The sequence below is a fragment of the Arachis hypogaea genome, chromosome 12, assembly GCF_003086295.3.
Source record: "Arachis hypogaea cultivar Tifrunner chromosome 12, arahy.Tifrunner.gnm2.J5K5, whole genome shotgun sequence".
NCBI classification, from domain to species: domain Eukaryota; kingdom Viridiplantae; phylum Streptophyta; class Magnoliopsida; order Fabales; family Fabaceae; genus Arachis; species Arachis hypogaea.
Genome location: NC_092047.1, coordinates 104,992,150 through 105,017,141, shown reverse-complemented (window position 1 = coordinate 105,017,141; position 24,992 = coordinate 104,992,150). Strand labels below are relative to the sequence as shown.

General features: G+C 35.0%; 1 protein-coding gene across 2 annotated transcripts; it reads right to left on the bottom strand.

Moving 5' to 3' along the window:
- Positions 1–17,900: 17,900 nt before the first annotated feature.
- Positions 17,901–22,526, bottom strand: LOC112728027 (histone-lysine N-methyltransferase, H3 lysine-9 specific SUVH5). 2 transcript variants are annotated; one of them, XM_025778003.3, is made up of 3 exons: positions 22,285–22,526; positions 18,907–20,256; positions 17,901–18,537 (listed from the first exon to the last, which is right to left on the bottom strand). In XM_025778003.3, exons 2-3 carry the CDS (start codon positions 20,252–20,254, stop codon positions 18,266–18,268), a joined length of 1,620 nt encoding a protein of 539 aa, XP_025633788.1. In that variant the 5' UTR covers positions 20,255–20,256; positions 22,285–22,526; the 3' UTR covers positions 17,901–18,265. The 2 variants fall into 2 exon arrangements, with proteins under 2 accessions (XP_025633788.1, XP_025633787.1); XM_025778002.3 differs by lacking the exon at positions 22,285–22,526 and adding an exon at positions 20,933–21,103.
- Between the last annotated feature and the right edge of the window lie 2,466 nt (positions 22,527–24,992).

The following is a 24,992-nucleotide window of genomic DNA, read 5'->3' as shown; positions in this document are numbered from 1 at the left end:
GATTAATAACCGCGCCATTAATGGTTAATAACTCCCTCCATTATCTCTCTCAACTCCACATTTATTGCACCACTAACCTCCCTCCTCCCTCACTCCGTTTCGGCCTTCCTCACCCTTTCATATTCAACTTCTCTTCTCTCCTAACCATGAAAAAGAAAACTGCTCCCAGAAAAAGTGAAAGGCTCTTATTCTCTCAAAAAGAGTCCACTCCACAATCACACACTCACATTCACATTCACTCTACATCATCATCGTTACCCTCACCTCCCTCAAAACAAACAGACACAATGAGAAGAAAGGTCATTGCCACAAAAACCTCCTCAAGAAGGAAGAAAGGAACGGCTCCCGTGGAAGAAGAAGAAGAGTCTCATACATCACCTATTCCTTCTCCCCCACCATCACCACCGAAAAGATCAACTCTCCATGCATCCGGAAAGAGCTCTCAAAAGGCCAAGGGTTTCGTGCTTCATGAGACCAGAGAACCCACGAACCTTGGTTCAATGGATTTCAAGAACAAGTTTCACAAACCTCACTCATATTTTGATCCTTCAAGGTTCTCTACGTGCGCTTTCTATGAATTTCACAAAGAAGTTTTGGAAAAAGGGCATCTGTGCCCCTCTTACTTAGTAAATCTCGAGTCTCTGGCCTCCAAAAGAATCAATCTCCAGCCCCTGTTTGATAGTCTCAAATGGTCACCATTGCTCCTCATTCATAAAATGGTGTACCCAGGGTTGGTGAGACAGTTTTATGCGAATCTGAGGTTTATTGATGGCAGCCTTCATTCTTATGTGAAACAGGTTCATATCACCCTGAATTCTGAAACCATTGCTTCTGCCCTTGGATACATTGATGAAGGGCCAAAGGTTTACATAAGTGATAAATGAGATTCACATGTAGGGATTACATACAAGCAGGTTCTTCATCAAGTTTGTGAAAATTTGTCTGGCCTGGATGGAACTGTTCCTACTCACAAGGCTTTGGGTCCAACTAACTCCCTGCTGTACCGCATCATAACTCACATTCTCACTCCTCAAAGTGGTTCTCACAACAGGGTAACCGTATCTGACTGTCTCATAATATTTGCTCTTGTTACTTCATCTTCCATTTTATTTAGTTATATTATGATTAGACACATGTGGGAGTCTATGAAGAGTACAAAAAAGGCTAATCTACCTGATGGAATGTTTCTCACGTGCATTTTTGAGTACTTTAAGATAGATTTAACCAATGAGGATGTAGAGAACAATGTCTCTATGATCAAAGGAGGCGGAGCTGTTAAAAAGGGAAAGAAATCAATGGCTTTTGATGACGACTTTGAGAGCCGCCCAGAATCCTCAAAGACGACCGGTTCCCTCAGAGAAATCCTCACAGAATTCTCCAACATGTCCGAACTCATGGTTCAATTTCACAAGTCTGCTCGCAAACTTGCATATGAAAATAAGTCGGCTTGGAAGAAATGCCAAGAAAGGGTCGGTCTAATACTTGAAAGCCTTGATGATGAAGTTGGTAGTGATGCAGGAGCTGAGGGATCTGACTTTAATCTTTCTGATGATTAACTTTCTGGTTACTATTTGATATTGGCACACTTTGGCTCAATTTGTTATTTTGTTATGTTAGGTTGCAAACTGATAGTCGTATAACTGTGTGACACTTTGTTAAACACTTTTGGATTATGTTCTGGGTTATATTTTGCATATTATGTTTCCATGTTCAATATTTCTTGCAGGTGCCCCTTGATGCCAAAAGGGGGAGGAAAATAATCCCAAAAATTGAAACTGGAACAGGGGATGAAATTCTTTGAGAAAAGAATTCATGATCACCTCTATTAATGATTGATTGATAATGCATTTTTTTTGGTGCGTGATGATTGATAATGCATTCGGTTTATGCATTTGGTTTATGTTGGTTGATAATGCATTTGGTATACTATTTTTGATGAATGATAATGCATTTGATTCATATTGATTACTGCCATTGTTTGATGTTTATCTTGGTAAAATGTGTTTACTGTGAGAAAATGATTTATGTTGGATTTATTTTTGGCAGTTCCTTTAGTTCTTAATGATGAAAATTGCTGTGTTTGAAAATATTAAATCATGATTGAAAAATATTTTTCCTACAAAGATTGCTCTGATTTATTGAAAAATATTTTTGAATAGCAAGTCTTTTGCCAAAAACAGATTTTGGTTGATTATGGTGTAGTTTGAGCAGAAAATCAATTTATTGATAACAAATGAGTTTTGATTATCATCCAATTCTGCTCATAAATCAAGCATTCAACATTTTCAAAATTAATATGTTGAATAACATTGTTACTTGAAGCTTGATTAAAATTGTTACAGGTTAGTGCTTCCCTTGGTAAAAACAACATATATTAAGGGAGAGCCATGTGACAATTAGAAAGGGAGAGAAATTCAAATATTCAAAGGGAGTACTCTATACTCCAATCTTTAGAATTTCTTTTCATTTTAATTTTAATAATGTTTATCATCAAGGGGGAGATTGATGAGTTTGGAAAACTCTAATTTAATTTTGATGATGAACAAACATTATTGAAATAATTAATTACAAAATTATTAATTTGATTTTCATTTAACATATGTTAATTAATAATTTTGTGATGCAGGTTTCTAATTGGGCCGAAAATAAAATTCTGATACAAGCCTAATTAAATAAAAAATTCAGCTTTGGTTTGATGCTAGAATATATGATGAGTATGGCTGAATTGTTTCTTGTGCTAATCGGGCCAGATTGAGTTATTATTACTACAAGCCCAAATAAATGCTTTCCTATTTGCTCAATGCATGATCCAAAAATTCATCAAAAAAACAAATGTTATTATTAGGCCAGAATTAATTGTTGTTGCAACTAAGCCCAATTTTACATTTGATGAAAGTTCCTCATGCATGATCCGGAACCAATGGAAAAAGGAAAGCAAAATTGCTTCCAACGGATCCAAATATTTCACCATGTGATGGATTTCAAAATTCATTACATTGTCATTTATTGCATGGGAACTATGAGAGAGAAAACAAGACACTTGATTTGATTGTAGCACTTATGGCTACACGTTACTCAGCAAGGAAAGAATCATTTCATTTAATCTCATTCTCTTTCCTAATTCAATACTTTTCAAATTTCTCTCTTCTCTCTCTATTTGCTTCTCTTCTTCGGTTATTACACAGGAAACAATGGATGCCATGGAAGCTACATGGAGCTACCGAAGTGAAGGAAGAGCAAGTCTAAAGACCATCACAATGATGGCAAGAAAACATAACAAAACAAAAGTGTGCTGTGGCTGAGATTTTCACCAAATATGGTTAGATTTGGTGAGGTAGTCTCGAGCTCTTCATGCTCAAAAAGGAAGAAGAAGATTCGGCCAGCAAGGAGGAGACTCTTGGAGGCGTGACTTGTCTTTGATTCTGCTCAACCACCACAGGAAGTAGCTAGAGTGGCGAAGTGATGGTAGTGGCAGAGATTGAAGTAGATGAAGTCATCATCATCATGAAGCATCAAGGGCCAGAAATCCATCTTGGAGAGCAAGCCAAGGATGGAGAGCTCGGATTGATGAAGAGTGGTGACCAAGAAAGGACTAGAGGTAATTGCATGTTAGATTTTGCATGGTTATCTCTTCTCTCTCTATGTGGCCGAACCGGTTCTGTTTCTTGAAGAAGAAGAAGTTGGCTTGGGTTTTGGCTTCAAGTGTGGAGGCTTCTCTCTTCTATAAAAAGGGAGAACAACCACTGTTTGGAGCAAGGAGTTAGAAGTAAGCAGTGAGAGTACAAGGCACAGGATTCTCAGAGCTACCTAAGCTTACAGATTTTCTTCTCCTTCAATGTATTCTGTTTAGTATTTTTCTGTTTAATTTTGTCATGTCTTGAGTCTCATGGAAAAAGGCAAACAGTGAGGTTTGTATGAAAAAGCCATAGAGCGAAAAAAGGCAGAGAATGCAAAATTAAAAGAAAAAGCCATAGATGTCCTTAGAGTTCCTTTGTTCATCTATGTTGTGTTTCATGATTCTGTGGGAATCCCCTTGTAAGTTGGGTTAGCACTTTACAGTTTGTAATCAAGAAGATTATAGTGAAATTCCATCATGGTTGTGATGGAGACTGGATGTAGGCTGCACTGCACTTAGCAGCCGAACCAGGATATATATGGGTGTAATTTTCTCTCTTCTCTACTTCATTTCTGTTTCTACTGCACAGAGGCTAGAACTGAAAATTATCTCCAGTGACGAGACAAAAAGAAAAATCTCGTGCCAAGTGACGAGACAAAAAGAAAAATCTCGTGCCAAATGATGAGACAAAAATAAAAGTCTCGTGGCTAGGGACGAGACAAAACTCAAAAAGTCTCCTGAAGTTAATTCAAAGGCCAACAAGTGTTACTAAGCAAAAAGAGGGCTAAGATTTAACCCCCCTTCTCTTAGCCACTGAAACCATCACTTGTTTATTTTCATTACAACTTAAGGTTACAACAAAGGTACTTTTTTGATTATTTTAAGTTGAAAGCATTATTTTAAAATTTTAATCATCATAAGAGTAACGATGTATATTGATAATATAGGAACCAAATGAGAAAGCAAGTTTATGATCCAAGTTATCTTGATGCATTTGAGGATCATTCGGAATGGATATTGGAAGATTCACCACGATTTTTAACTCCTGAAAAAGTTGATGCTTTACGAAATGATCTTACAAATGTCTCTTTAATCACCTTTAGATGATTTAGGTATGCTTTCTTTTATTTATTTATGAATTATGATCAACTATGATTTTGGTATGCTTTATAACATATTTTATATTATTTTTTATCTTGATTTGTGAAACATTATCTATAATGTTAGATCAATTGGATTTGGAAGATGATCGGGATGATGATGGAGCTAATAATTCTGTGAAAAATACAAATCAAAATGAAACCAATCAGGATGTATCTCCACATTTGTGAGATGAAGAATAATTTTCCGACTTTGAAATCATTCCTTGGATATAGTTTATGAATTGTTATCCTTATTGTGTCTAATTAAGATACTATTATAGTAGTACTAACTAATTTTATGTCTATCTTTGTATTAGTTATCTTTAGAATTTGAGACTTTATTGTTTTTAAAATGTTGGTGAAAAAACTGAAGATATGTATTTTGAATTTTTTAAGTTTATGACTATTTTATATTTTGTATTTATGTGGAATCAATTTTACCAATTCAACCAATAATTTACCGATTGATCTAATAAATCAGTAAACCAATAACCGATTTGATAACTGATTCTTTTTTTTTTTTGGTAACTTAGAGGGGCTTAAGCCCAAAAAGAAAAAAAAACCAAAACAAAAAACAAAAACCAAAAGACCAAAACAGTAAAGAAAGTCTAAGTACTTTCTTGTACTATCTCTACTGATCGGGTTATACTAAACCCTTTCACATCCTTAACTAAGGTGGACCGTATATATTCAGGCGGGAGATCTAGGAATTGAAAACCTTGCCGTTCATTAAGACTTTGCTTAGCTAAGATATGAGCACATCGATTCGATTCTCTATAAGCATGCTGAATCTTTATTTCCCATGGTCTTCCTATCAATTCTTTAATTTCTCTAATTATTGCATTATATTCTCTGCAGGATCTTCCTTCATTCACCAACTCTGAAACACTTTCTTCTCGGTCAGTCTCGACAATAACTCGTCTCATACCCATTTGCCAAGCCATGGTAAGACCATGAAAAATTCCCCATCGTTCTGCTTGATCTGCACTGCAAGTTCCGACATTGGCCAGAAAGCCTCCTATCCATTCTCCAAGGTGAGTCCTCAAGACCCCTCCACAACCTGCTCTTTGGTTATTTAAGTTTGTGGCTCCATCTGTATTGAGTTTGACCCATCCTTGTGGGGGTGGCATCCATTTAATTTGAATGATCGTAGTAGTTTTATTTGGCCTGCATATATTTCTTTTTTTGAAAGCTTCTCTTAAATTTCTACTAAATTCTGCTATAAACTGGGTAGGGTTCAAGGGTCTCGAAACTGTAGGGGAAAAAAGCTCCGTGCACCTCCACTTCCATATCCACCAACAGGTTATTAAAAACTCCTCAAACCAATTTGTGGTATTAGATTTACCCATATTATTGTGGCTATTCAATTCTAGCCACTCTTGGAACTGAGACCCAAAGAAGCGGGTTATTACCCCTGGGTTAAGCGTCTGCATCCAAACGCTCATAGCTTTAGGACAATCTCTTAGTGCATGGAGGGTGGTTTCTTCTTGATCTTGGCATATGTGACAGTTATTTGCCGTCCCCAACACTCTAGCTCTTCTACTAGCTGTGAACAGCCTGTTATGAACGAGTTGCCAGCCAAATAATTTAATCCTTTCTTGTCCCTTCCATCTCCAGAGTTTTTCCCAAATCTCTTTTTTCTCGTCTGAGATGTTTGCCAGAATCTTATACGCTGTAGAAACCGAAAAAATTCCGTTCGAGCTATGATTCCAGCAAACTGAATCATCACCCATCTCTTTCTTAGGCCTTGGAATTGCTCTGATTCTATCCAGAATTTGGTGTGGGAGGGTATCCCTGATAGCCTCAAGTTTCCAGTCTCCATTTTTATCTACATAATGCGCAATCGGTGCTTCCAATACATCTTCTGGTATAGTTCTAGTGACTATTTTGTTCAACACTCCTACTTCCTTTACTCAATTATCCTTCCAAAAACGCACTCTTTCTCCATTACCTATCACCCACGAGGTATTCTCCAGCATTACTTGCCATAATTTAGTGAGTTCTTTCCACAATGGCAAGTCTGTCTTTCTAGTTCGCATCTCCTCATTTAGACTCATTCTTCTGCCATACGACTGTTGGAAAAATTGTACACATAGAGCTTCTTTCTCATTTATTAATCTCCATATGATTTTCAAAAGAAAAGCATCATTCATAATGTTGAGGTCTTTAAACCCAAGTCCTCCCTACTTCTTGGGCAGGCATAAAGTCTCCCACTTGATGTGGTGCAGCTTCCTTTGTCCCTCTTTCTCTCCCCATATAAATTTTCGTTGAAGCTTATGAATTTCACTACATATTCCTTTTGGGACCCTCGAGTGCTGCATTTCATAATTTGCCATAGGTGAAATGGCTGACCTTGCTAGAGTTACCCTTCCCGCTAACGTTAGACATTGGGCTTTCCATCCATTGAGTTTGTTTTGCACCCTAGAGATGACATCCTTAAATTTTTCTTTCCCATTCCTCTGGTTGTTTATAACAGCCCCTAGGTACTTTCCTAGTTGAGGTTTCTCTTGGTATTTGCTTCTGTCCACTATAGCTCTTCTCTCACTTTGTGTTACATTCTTAGAGAAGACAATGGCTGTTTTGGCTTCATTGATCTTTAGGCCAGAAATTTTGTAGAATAGTTCCATGACTTTGCACACTTGGGTGATTTGGTCCAGGTCAGCTTCTGCAAAAACCAGCAAATCATCCGCAAATAAAAGGTGTGAAATAGTAAGTCCCTGATGCTTTACCAGTCTAAAAGGCCTCCATCTTTGTTCTCTTACTTCATTTTCAATGATTTGTGACAATCTGTCCATGGCTATAACAAAAAGATAAGGAGAGATAGGATCCCCTTGTCTAATACCTCGAGAAGGATAGAAATTTTCTGTCATGCCACCATTCCATAAAATGTTGTAGGACACTGTTGTTACACAAGCCATAATCAAACTTATCAAATTTATAGGCAATCTGAGGTCTTCCAAGCATTCTTTTAAGTAGCTCCATCTTAGTCTATCATAGGCTTTTTCAAAGTCGAACTTAATCGCCATAATTCCTTTCTTTCCTTTCATTTTGTTCATCCTGTGAGCAATCTCTTTGGCAATCAAAATATTGTCTTGAATTTTTCTCCCAGGTATAAAGCTAGACTGGTGAGGAGAAATCTTCTCTGTGAGAATAGATTTTAGCCTTTCAACTAAAATCTTTGTTATGCCCTTATAACTGACATTACAGAGAGCAATGGGCCTGAACTGGGTTATAAAATCAGGGTCTTTGATCTTTGGAATGAGAGAAATTAGAGTTTGGTTGTATTGTTCGATTTGACTGGGATCATCCCATACTCTACTCACGAATTCATAGACACTTTCTTCTACAAGCTGCCAATTCTCCTTATAAAATAAGGCTGTAAAACCATCAATACCTGGAGCTTTTAGAGATCCTATGGAGAAGATTGCCTTTCTAATCTCTTCTTTGTTAGGTTTCGCACCCATTCGTCTTTTCTGGTTGAAGTCCGTATCTGGATAGATACCTCGGATCCCTTGTGTTGCTTGTCCCTCACCCTCTTCTGTGTAGTGATTTTTGTAAAATCCCACCACTAGATTGACCAATTCTTCCTCATTCTCTCTCCATTCTCCATTGGGATCCCTCAGTTTTAGGATCTTGTTTTTTCTCCGCCTTATGATAGTCTTAGTGTGAAAATACCTCGTGTTTCGATCACCGTCTACAATCCAAGTGTCTCTTGATTTTTGCATCCAGAGTACCTCTTCTTTATCAAGAACTTCATCCAACTCTCTTTTCAAACTCCTTTCCAACTCATCAAGGAAACGGTTTTTCCCATAGTCATGGGATTTTTGAATTCCCCCTAGCCTCCTCATAATTTCTTTCTTTTTCTCTTGGACTTTGCCAAATATTTCTTTGTTCCAGGTTATCATACCCTTCTTTAATTCAGAAAGGGATTGGTATAGTGGCTGGTGCTTTCTCCAATTCTGATTAACACAGTTCTTGAAATCTGGATGTAATAGCCACATCGCTTCAAAACGAAAAGGTCTTTCTCTACTTAAAGGATGTTGGGGTTCGAGAGTTACCTTGATTGGGTGGTGGTCTGAATTAGATCTAGGGAGAACTTCAACCTTTGCCTCAGCAAATCTAACTCTCCAATCTGCATTAGCCAAGGCTCTGTCTATTTGAAAACCCTTTCTAGCCCCTCCCATTGTGGTCCACGCCACGTGTATTTAGATCCCGCAAATCCAAGATCAATTAGTCCACATCTATGTATCCAAGAATCAAATTTCCTGCAAGCATTCAGATCCACCCTAGCTCCTCCTTTCTTTTCTAAAGCATTAGCAATTTCATTAAAATCTCCCACCATGAGCCATGCCTCCCTCATATCTTGAGCTATAGTATAAAGCTCTTCCCAAAGACATCTTCGCACATTTTCTTGGGGACTAGCATAAATGGCTGTTAAAATCCAACTTCTTTTATTATTAAACTTGACTTCCATATGTACATACTGTGTTCTAGATTTCAAAATAGTAATTCTAAGATCAGGGTCTCGCCAAAGCACCCATATTCCTCCACTAAATCCATTAGCTTCTTCTACGTGACAAAAAGGCAGCCCAAAATTTCTGATAACCCTTTGGGCAGTTTCTCCACTACATCTGGTCTCCATAAGGATCACAACATCTGGCTTATTCTGTTTAACAATTTCCTTCAGGGTGCGACAAAAGCCTCTACTTGCCGCCCCCCTACAATTCCACGAAAGGATAATCATAAGAAAAAAGATGATAAGAAGACCTCACTGTGAGGTTTGATCGTTCTCTCCCATCAGGGTGTCTCTGTTGCCTTGGCCAGCCTTTATATCAAAGGTTTCTTCTTCCATGTCTAGGTTTTCCTCCTCATGTGTGAATGTTTCATTATGTTGTTGGTTGAGAATGCTCTCTTCGTGTATCCTTACAGCTTCAATCATGACTTCCTCACTAATAGAATTAATGTCCGGTGGTTCTGGTTCAGTTGGTTCATGCATTTCAAAGTCTTCTAGGGGGGTTGTTTGAATATACGTTCCCTGTTGGGACTCTTCTTGAGAATGGTGCATAGTAGTTGTCCAATTTTGTGGGTGATTAGAGACGGTGTCTTGAAGCTGATTTTCTAGTTGGGTTTGGGTAGTAAATTGCTTGTTATGGTTAGATGGGATTCTATTGGGGCCAATGGTTGATCCAGGCTTAACGACCTTTTCTTTGTTTTGGCTTGTTGTGGTGGCATGTTGATTTCTAATTGGGTTATTTTCTTGGGTCTTGGTAGACTGATTCCGATTTGATTTAACGGATTGGGAAGGTTTATTTTTCGGGGCTCCATTAAGAGCATCTGTATTAGGTTCATGATTGTTTGGAATGTTCTGATTACTGTTGGGATCCTCAATTGTTGTGTCAGCATCCTTTTCTTGTAAAATAGCAAATTTCGTACCTGTTGTAGCAGCATTTTCCTTTGGGCCATTCTCCATACCTCCACTACTTGTACTATCCTTTTTTGCTCCCTTTTTGCCACGTGGCCTTTGGACAACCATCCAAGGTCCATACTCTTCATTCTCCTCATTCAAGACTTTTTTTCCCCTTTCAAAATTTTCTTTTCCAGAATTACCCTCTCTTTCTTCTCCTGTATCTGTTCTGCTAACTGTCTGTCCCTCAACACCGCTGGACCCTTCTACCACCACCGCAATGCTGGTTTCCTCTTCACTCTTCTTTGGGCAGTTACTTTTTTCATGCCCCACCATACCACAATCAAAGCAAATATTGTGTAATCCCTCGTACTCTACCTTATATTTAACTCCATTGATTGAATATTGAGCTACAAGAGGTTCTGTTAAATTCAATTCCACACATAATCTAGCAAATTTACCTCTGCTTAATCAACTCTGAGTCCTTCCTATGACATTGCCTATTCTTTTCAGCATCTCTTCATCATAGTATTCAATGGCTAGTCCTGGGAGTCTCACCCATGCTGCAATCTGATCAATGGATGCCTCCAGGGGATTGAAATCTGGTCTCCAGAACCGAATAGATAGGTAGTGATCCATTATTTTCCATGGTCCTTCAGTGAGAGCAAAATCCAGATCCTCTTGTGAATAAAACTTCACAATAAAGAACTCGTTTCCTAAGTCAATCACCTCAATGCTTCCCATTTTACCCCACATAGCTTCTAGTCTCCTAGTTAAAGCCATCAAGGAGATGCGTCTGCCAAGAAGTTTTACAATTAAGGTATCCCACCATGGACTTCTCAGCTTATCCATAGCTGCTTCATTGATTGAGAAATTGAAGATACCTCCAACTTTCTCCACACGTATTTCTGGTCTACCCTTTTTCTTACTCCCTTCACCCTTCTTTTGTTCTCCCTCTACTTCTTTGATGGCATCTCCCAGAACCTCATCCATGTGCTTGGCACATTCCTCTTTTTCTTTTTCAGCAGCTCCTTCCTCCATTATAACTGGCGTTCTTCCCTTTCGAACGGTGTCACTAAAGGATCTCTTAAGAGCAGTATGCTCCTCTTCCACATCTACACTTTCCTTCATCCATTTCTCCTCCTTTGGGATTAGAGATGGGTTTTCAGTTCCAGTGAAAGCTCATCCTTCCTCTTCAGTTCTCACTTTCTTGCCAATCCTAATAGATTGGTCCTGTTTTCTTCTGGTCGGAAAGTCTGGTGTGTGAGACCGTGAATGACCTCCTCGGGCGTATCCGCCCCTCATGGCTTGAGTTCAATGTAAGACGAGCGATGAAGAACGGTGGCTATACGGAGAGAAAATTTTCTCTAGAAAATTCTTGAGAAGTAATTTCTATTGTGTATAGAGTGAAAGTGGACTGGACTACTCAATAGAGCTCGATTTGATAACTGATTCTATTCTTACAATTATATGCTATTATATCTTGGCTAGGGTCGAGTACGGAAATAATAATTATAGTTTAAGCTTGCACAGTGGGACTCACAGGTTCGATCTTTGTCAATTGCTAATTTTGTGGCATCTATGCTTGAACAAAAATTTTAAACCTAAATTCTATATACCAAAATACAACAAAAAGGAAGGCCAGACACAAAAACCAATTATATACTCGAACAAAATTTGGGGATTGAGATCCTATAAGGCCCATTAAGTTCAACCCCTTAACGAGATCAAGAGCTAAAATTGTGATATCTCTGTGTCTTAACTTAAAAACCAAAAGAAAAGGCGATCATAATTAAATCTAACATTTGGGCTGAAATTATGAATACATTCTTGTATTATAAGGCACATAATTTCAATCCTTACAAAAGATTAGTAGCTAAAGTTGTGACATAATTAAAAAAACAACAAAAGAAAAGCCCATATTAATGAAATCAATATTGGGTTCAAATTATAAATACCAAGATCATCATCTATCCTGTATTTTAGGACCCGTAAGATCAATGCTCAATTGCCATCCAAGGTTAATAACCAAAATTATGATGCCAATATTTCAACACAAAATTGTTGAAGCAATCATTATTTTTATGCAAATAATAATTGCTGCAAAGTGCAGATGAGGCAGAGTCCCACTGGCGAATCTTACACCTTGTAAAGCAATGGGAAGCAGTCCAATTAGTGAAATGAAGATGCACCCTTGAAATCCTCCCAAGTCCAAAGAAGACAAAACATGCTCCGTCAATAATGGCATGGCACCATATCAATATTAACCTTTTTTTAATTTAAATGAAAAATTCATTATTTACCAATATATATGTATGTAAAAATTTAATTTTGATGCACTGTCATGCATCTAATTAAATAACATCATTTTAGCAAAAATAACTACTTTTTATATTGACTATGTCACCCAAAAAAACGGTTGTGATTACACCACTATATAAAAAGCATGAAAATTAAACTCTATATATAAATACGCCAAGATTTACATTTTTTGTATTAAAAAACAATATAATGTCCCTGGCACAGGGAACTAGGGAAGAAACCATTGTGTGTTAATTTTGCTGCCAAAGAAAGCGAAATTAGACTGAACAAGACCCTATATATTGTGCAACCATAACCAGCGTTTTTGGAACTTCATTTGCTTTAGAGAAAGGAAATCTGGGTGAAAAAAAGGAAGAAAATAGAAAGGAAGAGGATCAAGCAAACAATGTGGTAGAGCAGTGATAGACATAAGGTCAATCATTTGAATGAGTAGGTTATTCTTCATAAAATATAATTTAGAATTGAATTTATTTCAATTAGGAAAAAAAAATTACGTTAGAGAAGATAATTTTTTTTTTAAATTTACGTTAGAGTAGATAATTTTTTTTTTTAAAGTGTGAGTTATGTTTTTATTTGAAATTTATACAATATTTGTTTATTGTATATTAAATTTTCAATAGAATTGAAGAATCCTATATTCAAGAGGGAATAGGGATTGAGTTGATTAGTCACTTGATGTATTGTTGTCTTACCGAAGAGGTAGATTTTTCTCATGCTGCGCAAGTTAAAAATTTTTACGTTAATAATGTTCTACCATCAATTTTGTTAAAAAATGACGTTAAGAAACACACACCTTTTATATGCCAGTACATAATTATCCTCTAAGATGTTGCATATCATCTCGATCTACTCATAAATGAAAAGCTGGTTAGCGGCTTCAGTCGTGATCTTTCCTAGAAAGTATGTCATCAATAAATACAAGAGATTGGCAATGCTTGTATGCTTTTAATGCATGGAGAAAATGTTCATAACACCTTATCAAATTGCATGAAATCAAAGTCACCTAAATTATCTTTCATAGTATGATACAAGTTGGAGATCATGCATCATATCCGACAAACATTATTCTATCAAATTAAACAATTTCAGAAGTTGGTTGTATGACTTTTTCAAGTTAATACTCAAAATGGCCCCTGAAATTTGACCTCTGATTCAATTTAGCCCTCAAAGTTTCAATTGACTCTAATTATACCTTGAAATTTTGACCCGCGCCTTAATTTGGCCCTTGTGTCGCACCGAAGAGCTGACCTGGCAATTTTGGTTGACACTTGGTACTATCAAAACGACGTCGTTTAACTCTTGGCGCCCAAATTGTTTAGAAACGACGTCGTGTGACATGAGAAAGGGATTAAACCAAAACTCAAACGTTAACCACCTCGAAATGAAATCCCCAATTGACCCTTCTTCTTCCTCCTCCTCCCTTCGTATACGTATCCTCAAAGAAGAACCATGGGTGTCACTGTAACTGAAGCTTGAAGCTTTTCTTACTTGTTTCGCCTCCATTGTGAAGACTAATTGCTTGAGAATCACCATCTCTTCAAAATGTTGCATGAGGTTTGTTTTTCATTTTTTCCACTCTATTTCTTAAGGTTTGTTTTTCATTTTTTTTGCTCTATTACCCTAATGGAGGAGAAGCAGACACACCAAAAATTGTTGTTATTGCTTCTGGTGCATATAATAATTTTGCTCTTGCAGGTTCTGTAACAATGTAACTCTTCACACTTACTCAAATTTTTTTTATTTATTATTATTTTTTTGAAGTTAATTAATTTTGATACATTAAGAGTAGTGTAAACTTGTTTGCAGCGTCATCTAATCAAATTTTGATACATTAAGAGTAGTATCTGACTTTTTTAAGCACATGTTTAATTAATTTGATAAAAAAGGAACAATTGAACCCTTTTTCTTTATAAGCTTATATAAGGGAATAAGGAATATATGATAAATTGTTATGTCAGCTATGACATTAGAATGATTTTTAATGATATATTGTCAGACTCTTGTTGTATTATTGGCTGCATTTTAAAATTATATATAAGGCTACTTTTTGAGCAGTAATAATTGCTAACATCAACTATATGAAATTAATATGGAGAAAAATATTTAAAACTATATAACAAATTTTATGCATCTTCTTAATTGCATTGCAAGTGTAATGGTGTGAATAAATATGCCAAGGTTGCAGGTGAAAATGAGCATGTTGTAGCATTGGTTAGTGCCGGAGAATCAAACAATGGGAAAGATTTGGTTTGCTACTCTTAGGGTTTTAACAACCATGGCCAGTTAGGATTGGGGGATAACAGCTAGAAATTGTGAAAACATTTGATGAGTCCCTTGAACAATTTATGACATAGCATGTGGTGCTGCTCACACTGCCTTGCTCACTCGCAAAAAGAAATCTATTGAGTTAGAAAGCAAGTGCTAGACTTTTGGCCTTGGGATAATGGCCAACTTGGGCATGGAACAACAGAAAGCGCATTATTTTCTACACCTGTTCAAGACTTGCCGCAAGATATATCTCTTATTGGTATCGATGGCGGCTTGTTTCATACAAGTGTGGTTTCCTCATCAGGGGATGTGTGGTCATGGGGAATGGAGAAGGGTCTTGGCTTATGCCTTGATGCTGGTGGTGGTTCATCAGATTCTGGTGATGTCCTCTCATTCTTGCGTAAACCGTGTGCTCCATACCAACCTAAGTTTCTAGATCCGGTTCAAGTTGCATGTGAAGCTACACATACTGTTATTGTTGTGAGGGATGGATATAATGTGTGGTCTTGGGGTAGGGGCGATATAGAGTTCTTGAACCGGTAACGAATTAGATTGTTATACCCCCACCAAGGTGCGCTGGCCTCCAGCGACAGACGATTCAGAGGAAGAGGAATCAAAGAGCTCCCAGGCCATTAAAGAATAGGACGCAACCCACAACCGCACCAATGGAGAACCTTTCTACCTTTGTCACGGTATGCGTTCTTAATCCAGCCATCATGCAAATGAGTTCTACTAGAGCTACCTGAACCTTGGCTGTTGCTCACCAACATCCTTCTTAACTGTTAGAGAGACTCTTGCAATTTGGGGAAATTGGGACTGCAAGGTTTTATTTAAAAATTTTAGGAGTTAAATTAATGCCTTCAAATATTTCGCCACGTCATCTAACTGCTATGGTGCCAGGTGTCAATCAAAATTGCCAGATCAACTTTCTGGTGACGGAAAATGACGGAAGGGCCAAATTGAGGCACGAGCCAAAATTTCAAGATACAATTAGCGTCAATTGAAACCTTAAGAGCTAAATTGAGTCAAGAGTCAAATTTTAGGGGTCATTTTGAGTATTAACTCGACTTTTTCCAACACCAAAAAATATGAATAATTGATTTTTACTTTATTATCCACACCTTCAAGTCTGATGGCTAAACTTATAACTTGTTCCAAAGCGCCTTATAATACTTTTATTGAAACTAAAAGACTACATTCTATCATGGCAAAAGATGACCTTATAGATAAGATTACTATCAAATTGTACATGATTTTGGGACATCGTTTGTGTCAAACATGTGTATTGTGCCTCATATTTACAAATCTCCATCTAGCATAATGCCTGCATCAGCAGTGATACTTTCAACTATTAGATTCAAATACCTGATACTCAACATTTCTCCAAATATTGTAATGTTTTATGACTAAGTGCATAAATTTTCTATTACAGAATCTGTGTAGGCATCTTCAATAACATTAAGGTCCAATGTCGAACAGTAACTTAGAACTTGCGAGTGACTAGAAAATGGTGACATTTGATATTTTCAGACGAATTTTGTCTTCTCTTCGTTGTCATTATTGAAAGCAATTTAAACACGTCATCATCTGACTTGGAAACTTACGAAAACTCAATACCACTCATCACTCTAATGTAGGCAAAATTCTCACGGTTTTCTACATTGATTTCACTTGTAGTGAGCGCAAAATTGAGATACAATATATTTGTATCAAACTTCGCCTATTATGGCAACAAATTGTGTTAATGAAAATCACATTACATATTTCGTTGGAACAGCCAACGAAATTAAATTGTTCCTTAATTTCCCTGGCATAGCCTGACAACGAAAGTACAAAATAACACAAAAAAATAAATCTTGGTATATTACACATATAGGTAAATAATGAATTTTTTTTTTTAGATAAAAAAGCCATCGATAATTCAATATTAATGTGGTTACCAAAGTTTAGCTTGGAACTTATGAAACACAGACACTGAACCACGATTATGGGTTAAGTACGATTTTGGTCTCTAATGTAGAGGCTGAAAATTTATTTCGTCCCTGATCTTTTTTCGCTACAAAATGATCTCAAAAGTTTAACTTAGTTTTAAAATCGTCCTTTGGACGAAAATACCCTTCCCTTTTCTTCCCCAAAATCAACCAAGAAGTAGAACAGAAGCTAAACCAGAACCCACCACCACCACCACCATCATCATCATGGTCATTATCATCATCATTAGAAGAACAATGGATAATGGATTCATAAGAAGAAACATAAGAAGAACAACAACAACAATGAATAATAGAATCATAAGAAAAAACATCGGATAATGGATTCATAAGAAGAAACATAAGAAGAACAACAACAACAATGAATAATAGAATCATAAGAAAAAACATCAGAACTCAGAACCCACCACCACCACCCCCACCCACTACCACTCCATCAGCATGTGCATCACCCCACCCAGAACTCAGAAAATCATCATCATCATCATCATCATCATCATCAAAACTCAGAACCATTAACTCAGAAAAACAAGAATCCAGAACTCAAAACTCAGAAAAACAAGAAAATCATCATCATCATCATTATCGTCGTCAAAACTCAGAACCATTAACAAAACTCAAAACTAAAATTCTTCCTCTTTCATTAACAAAACTGAGATGCAATTACAATAATCAGAAATCCCCAAATTCATCTTCAATTACAAGAACAAAAAATCCATAAATATAATCACCAAAACAAACAACGAGACGAGGTGCGATGGCGAGGAGGAGGAGCAGAAACGACTCCCGGCGGGCGACGTCCACCCTCACGGTGAGATCCAGCGGCGAGGACTGAACAATGAGGAGCAGGAGCAGCGGCGGTGGCCCTTCCCCTTCCCTTCCCCCTCTTCTCCCTAAACCAAAACCCCACCCCCCTCCAGCTGATACCCTCCCCCCTTTCCCTTAACCCGTGTTTTTTTCTTTTTTTTTTTAGTTAAAGGTATTTTAGGCATAAAAATAAAAAATTTGGTAAAAAGAACGATTTTAAAACTAAGTTAAACCTTTGGGACCATTTTGTAGCGAAAAAAAGCCAGAGACAAAATAAATTTTCAACCCCTACCTTAGGGACTAAAATCGTACTTAACCCCACGATTATTGAAGAATCAAGAACAATATCATAAGATGAGAATTTGTCACCACACCATTTATGATAGTGAATGCAAAACATGGATACACACACATCATAATGGATGGTCTACTATTTAAGTCAGTTTCCATTTAACATATACAACAACTATTATCATAGAATTGAGTTCTATTCCAAAATCTACTAGAGCAGATACTCACACAAGCTAGCATTGCCATGACTCTAGAACTATTTTAATAGCTAACAACAGCTTTCTTTACAGGGTAAGAACTATAACCACTTCTTTTAAAACCATCTAGTTAGTTAAACTAGCATCTAATGTTGTCAAACTTCTAGCAACCTAATTTACTATCACCATACACCAAAAAGGATGGTGTTGATTAATAGTTAATACCTTTAAATGTAAATTCGCCCAACGCATTTGGACGAACCACATTGGCAAATGTTGCTGCCAGTCCCGATAACCCTTGGCTTGCAGATGTTGTAATCAAAACTCAGCTCTCTTCCAGCAGGTATGTCCTGTAATGCAAAAAAGATTTTATGGGGAAGGTTCTTATCATTGTCATCATACATAACCTCCATGACTTGAAGATTAGGAGAACAGCTATGGTTTATGAATCTTCCAATGTTTCCGCATCTTGTAGCATCAATGAAACCCTTTTCAACAACTGCAAATAAAGAACACAACAATTAGATGAATTGAAGATGTAAAATCTGGCGTGCCTGCGAGTTCGGATTTTGTACGAGGGAGGAAAATGAGTGACTTCGTCAGTAGAGTCTATTTTACTCTCAAAGCCCTCCCTTCTCCTCCAAGATCCCAACTCGCAATTGCACCCTTAGATGAAGAGTAAAGTGGGGAGCATTTTACTCTTCAAGACTTTCCCTTCAAGGTTATCAAACTCTCGAGTGAACTCATAAACTCTTACAAGAGAAGAGTTTACGATTTTAGGAGTAAATTCTCTCCCTTACCCCCCAAGACTCAAACTCACTAAGACACCACTAGAGAAAAAATTATCCTACATAGAAATATTACATACCCATATTTACAACATAACTATCAACTTTTTGCCTAGATCCAGCTTCTCTATGATGATGGACTTCACCAATGTACTCACAAACAAAGCTTCCAGCAGGAATGAAAGAGCGCGTTCTAACACCCCAGCCCTTTGATTCGGAGTTGAAGATTTCAAGTTGGAATTGAAGGCCATGTTGACTTAATCGGTTGTAGCAAGACGAGGAACACTTGCAAGAAGAGCCGCACTCGTATATAACACATGATTCCAATCCAGAAGCAAGTCTTTTCTTAGAGTCATATGGTATTGTTCCACCATTCTTAACAATACAGACACATTTCTCCCAATCCACACATCCATTTACACAGTCACAACCACATAACATTCGCTTCTCGAAGCTATCAACATAAATGTTGTTTACTATGTAATCAAAAGATGGAGGCATTTTAATACCATCAGTTGATGCAACGACTCGAATAGGAAACTTCTCTTGTCCGTTGGAGATATCATTCATGATAATAACATCATTTTTAGTTGCACAACCTTTAGTTTTGAGCCTTTTCCTCAAAGTGAAAATATCAAGTTGCCCAAATTTATTGACATTCTTGATAACCTCATCCTTGTGGAGAACACAAGTTGAAGGTAGCTCTCCAAGTTTGTTCAACAAAAACTTGAATACAAGTTTCCCATGAGTTCCTCTTTCTTGTGTCATCTTCTCAACCAAATACAATCCATCATATATATATGAGAATTTATCATTGGTTTTCTTCTCTATGCCTCCACCAGATTTTCCATCAACCTTCAATATAACCCGCACAGGACTCTTAGCATCCATGCTATTCTTCAAAGCAAGATTTCCGCCAGCCAACTTTTGATCACGGGGCATAGATCCACCTTTCACATTAGGATTCCATCCCTGACCACTATAAACCAATGAACCACCATGATTTCTAGCATTATCGTAGCGATTGGTTACAACAATGCTTGTGGCTAAAGAGTTCTTGCCCTTACCCACGTAATCGATTCCATTGACAAACTGGCGATGGAGGCCGACGACATTGAGTTCATTCCTATACTGAAATCGGTCTCCAACTTCAATCCCAGGGACATGTCCCACCCGTTTTTGGCAGTTCACCCATTGATGCTTCCTCTGCATCAACATTGCAGCATCACTCAAAGCTTTAAATTTTGCTTTCACATTATCATAGTGATCTGTTTTGTACTCGCTAAAGAGTTTTGAAAACAAGTTCCGAAATATCATCAATGCTTGCTTCACTTTGCTGCGTCGGAACGAGAATTCCTCTGTTTTCATGATGGATGAAGGATTATGATACCCTTCTTGCTTTATTCCAAATGATTTTGAATCCTCCATTCCTACACAAAAATAGAACATATTATCACCACCACACATGAAAAGTGCAGCTTTACATAGAAAAACAAGAATGGTTCAAGATAATGCATAAATCATTGAATATGATAAAGGATTTAAGATGTAACCACCCTTGCACCTTCTGAAAGTAGAGCATAGTGGAAAAGCTGAACAATTAGAACTGGTTCAAGTGAAAAATTTTATTCCATGGTGATTTTGTCCAGAAATTAATACAAAAGCATAATCAACAGAAAAGTGGGAATGTGAAAAAAGACAAAAACAACCAATCTTGGAACAGTGAATAATAGAGATTTCCATTTTCATTCAAAGAAACCCTCCCAGTCTTTCACTAATTAAGAAACAACCATCTGTGGAAACAACTAGACATTGAATTGAAAGAACAACGAAAACAGACACTTAGAAAATCAGGGCTTTGAGAAGAAAATGATGGTAAATAATGGGAAATGCTCACTAGAAAGCAAAACAAAAGAAAGTCTCAACTGTCATCAACTAGAAAAGAGAAAAGAGAGTGGTGAACGCAATTGAAACTACTGGATTGTTGTTTCATTTTGGTGTTATCAAATTAGCATTTCCAAGAACTAGTTACGCATGCAAGAACAAGAATCAAAATGGTAAAAGAACACACAAATAATTAGGATAAAAAGAAAAGAGAATGCAGACCTAAGTGATAGAGAGTGAGGTTCATAGAGGGAAAGGAATTGAATTTGAAAGGGAACAACCGATCAACCACATGCAAATGTGAACACTCTGGAAAGTACCAGACAACATTATAACTTATAGCATTGTAATTTGTAACCGTATGGGCATTTTATTTAAATTTAAATAAAGTAAAAAAAGAATTATTACAATTTGAACAGATGGGACACTAGTAAAAAACTACATGTATTCAATTCAGTTTCATATTTATAACGGATTTTGTTGATCATTAGTGTAATCATGAAAATATAACGAGTAGATTTCAAGAAGATCTAAAAAAATTGTTTTACTATTATTGTGCGCTCTTATTAAGACTAAGACCAGCTCGATTAATGAAAATTGAACTTGCCTCAAGATTTCGTTTATTAACAATCAAACCTATTTGTAAAGTTTAAAACTTGGCTAACCAAAAATTTAAGAACTATCTCAAATAACATAAACATAATTTATAATTCTATATAAATAAATTATATAACTTATATATAAACAAATATCAATTATATCAATTATATATATTATCTGTCTATTAATTATAAATTATATCTTCTATTATAATCATAATTATATATAAAAATTATGTGTGTAAAATATATATTATTATAAATAACATTATAAGGTTATAAATTTATGTATATAATCAAGCTAATAAAAGCTTACCAAATTTAAACTTGACTCATTTAAATTTATGAGTTCGCTCAAGTTTAGCTCACAAACTCATCAACTCAGCTAATAGAGCTATTAAAGAGATTAGAGAGTCGAGATAGAGCTAGCTTGATTAACTTTGAGTTAGGGCACAAGATAACTATTAAGAGTCTAATTGAGTTGATCTAGTGGTTCGAATCACGTCTTGTGTATGCAACAACTCATATGTAAGTAATAAACCCTCAAATAAAGTTCAATACTACGGCTGATTAGTAGTTGTCTTACCGGATTGAAGTTGAGAGATACCATAGAAACCCAAAAAAAAAAAAATCTAAACTCTAAACACAAGATAACTAAATCAGTAAACCCTAATAGTAAAAGAGAAAAGACGGCATTGAAAGGGAAGAAGACAAGTTTCATAAAAGCAGGATAATGATTAATATAAAACAAATGAAAAAAAAAGAGTTGAAAATGGAGACTAGACTGACGGGGAAAGAACATTCTTTTAATATATAAAAGATAATTTATTATTTTATTTTGTTCCATGGTTTGTGCACCGAAGAAAGAAGCATTACTCAATCAGCAGAAAAATAAAATAAAATAAAAAGACGGAAAAACTTAAAATGTGAGAGAACATTGATAGTAGAGATAAAATAAAAAAGATTCAAACTTACCGACGAAGATGAAAAGGACCGGGAAGTTCACTCTATTAACTGTTCAGTGCTCGCCACACCACACTGCACGTTTAGTTGAACTTTGAACTTTGGAATTTGAAGTTTGAACATTGAACAGAGTGTGTTAATTGCTACTACAGAATAACTTCTTGCTCAACTAGCTAAATCATTATTACAATGTGGTGGGACCCATTTTACCCAAAGAGTGAATTTGACCTAGCGAGAGAAAATGCCAAAATGGGATTATTTCTGTTTTTCTTTTCCCTAAAAAAACAAAACAAAAATATTAGACTCAATAGGGCGGAGATGCCCGAACCGACTCGAAGATTCAGTCAAAATTCAAATATTTTAGGGTCTAATTGTGTGTAATTTCATCCAATCTAAAATTAAATCTGATCTCAAAAATAGATCTAGTTATATTTTTTTATTAAAGATAGGAGATTCGAATCCGCAACCTCTTAATTGAATACAGAAAGACTATGTCATTTGAACTATAACTCATTGACTTCACTCATTATTTAGAATTGAATTCAGGTCAAGATGAATTCGACTTCACTCATTCTCTATGCATCTACAGAAACTAAAAATAGTATATATATTTTTTAAATTAATTTTAATATTATGTTATATTAATTATAACTTTATCGTTTTATTTTTAATCACACTTGTTGAATTAAAAAATATATCAAAAAAATATCACATTAAAATTTATAGATAAATTCAAGTTCAAATATCGATATCAACTTTTTGAGAACAAAATTTCTTTTTTATAAATAAGTGTGTCATAAATTTTTTTTATAAATAAATTTTTTTATAAACTATTGTTAAAGTTTTAAAGGTCCGATTTTTACTTTATTTAAACCCGATATAATTGTGGTCTATTTAGATTTTATTGGGTATAGGACCGAATTATAGTCTAAAAAATAGACTCGGTGTATATTAATCTAAATTAGGACAAATCTAATTTTCATCCGACCATATATCCAGTACACTGCTAAGACTCAACGGCATAATATTTCATAATATATTAATATTTAAGTTATACAAATATTTTATGCACTCAAAAATTAATTTATATATAATTTATTTTATTTTTAATACATAATTTATATTAATAATTAATTTTAATGATAATTTTAGTATATATTTAATATAATTGTAAAAAATAAAAAAATCATACTATTTGTCTAAACCAGTAAATTATATTTTAATGTTAGTTATTGGTTGGGTAAGAAAAAATATGAATCACGTAGGAGAACTGATTTTGAATAATTCTGAGTCCTAGACTTAAATATATTAAGACTATACGAAAATAAGGCAACCTCAGGAAATCTGAATAAGAAGACAGTTGTTTACTCTATTTTTGGAAGAAAAAGTATATCACAATCATATAAGATGGACAGTAATATTTTAGGTTGTTATAAAAATAAAATGGTAATGATATTATTTTTTTTTTCTTTAACTTTTCTCAATTTTTTTATTTTTTATTTATTTTTATGAGTGAAATTCAAGACTAAATTTTTACAGTAATTTCTCAGATTCACATACAGATTCACATACAGTTTTTACTAATTTAATCTCTTAAATTCTAATTATATTATAGAAAAGTTATTAGGCGTATTAGAAATATCGGTATTTCAGTTGTTTTAACCGTTGATCTAAATTATAAAAAATATATATAATATATATTAATTAAGATCAATGGTTAAAACAACTGGAACACTGGTATTTTCGACTACACCTGATAACTTTTCTATATTATAATAATTATACTCTCGCTCTCAGTAAACACAATAATGATCTGATAGTTAAGTTTTATTCAGATATATAGGAGTATCAAATGATCACTGTATTTGCTGAATTAGTGCCAAAAACAATAATATCACATATGTATTTAGAACAGAAAAAAATTATCAAACACAAAAAAAAGGGTTTAAGAAATTTTAACGTACCTTTTTCTTTTTTTCTTTTCCAAGGCTAAACTAAATACATTCGAAGTTGTAGCTCCTGCATTCATTTAACATATATTTATATTTGATTTTTTGGTCTTTATTAATTCCAATAGTTTTCTTCACGTAAAAAGTTGAAACATAAACCAATAACAAAAATAAGAAATAAGATTATTGAGAATATTTAAAAAAAAATATTAAAAAAATTCTGATTTATTCATATATTATTTTTATTTTTAATAGTATATTTTATCAAATTTTGTACATTACTTCTAATATAATAAATAAATATTAATTTTTATTAAATTATTATTTTTTAATAATTATCTATTTAAAAGTGATTTTAATTAATATTATTCAAATAATATTTATTTTATCAAAATCAATTTCGATATAGAATTGCAAATATAAATCATATTGACACAAATTTATTTCTACTAAAAATTAATTCTATAAATTGCCAATCCAAACACATATTTAGTCCATTTGACTTTCCTAAATTTTTTCACATATTCAAAATTTATATAGATACTTTTTTTGTGTCTCACGCACGGTATTTCTAATATGGTAGACTAAAAATTAATCTGTGGTAAATCTGAGTTTTATTTAAGAATTTGTGGCTAACCAATAAATTCGCTGTATGTACAATATAAAAGTTAAATTCTAACACTTATTTAAACAAACTAGTATACTAACTATTAGACCAATTTAAATTAGCTCAGATAACAATATTTAAATAAGCAATAGTATATTTTTAGT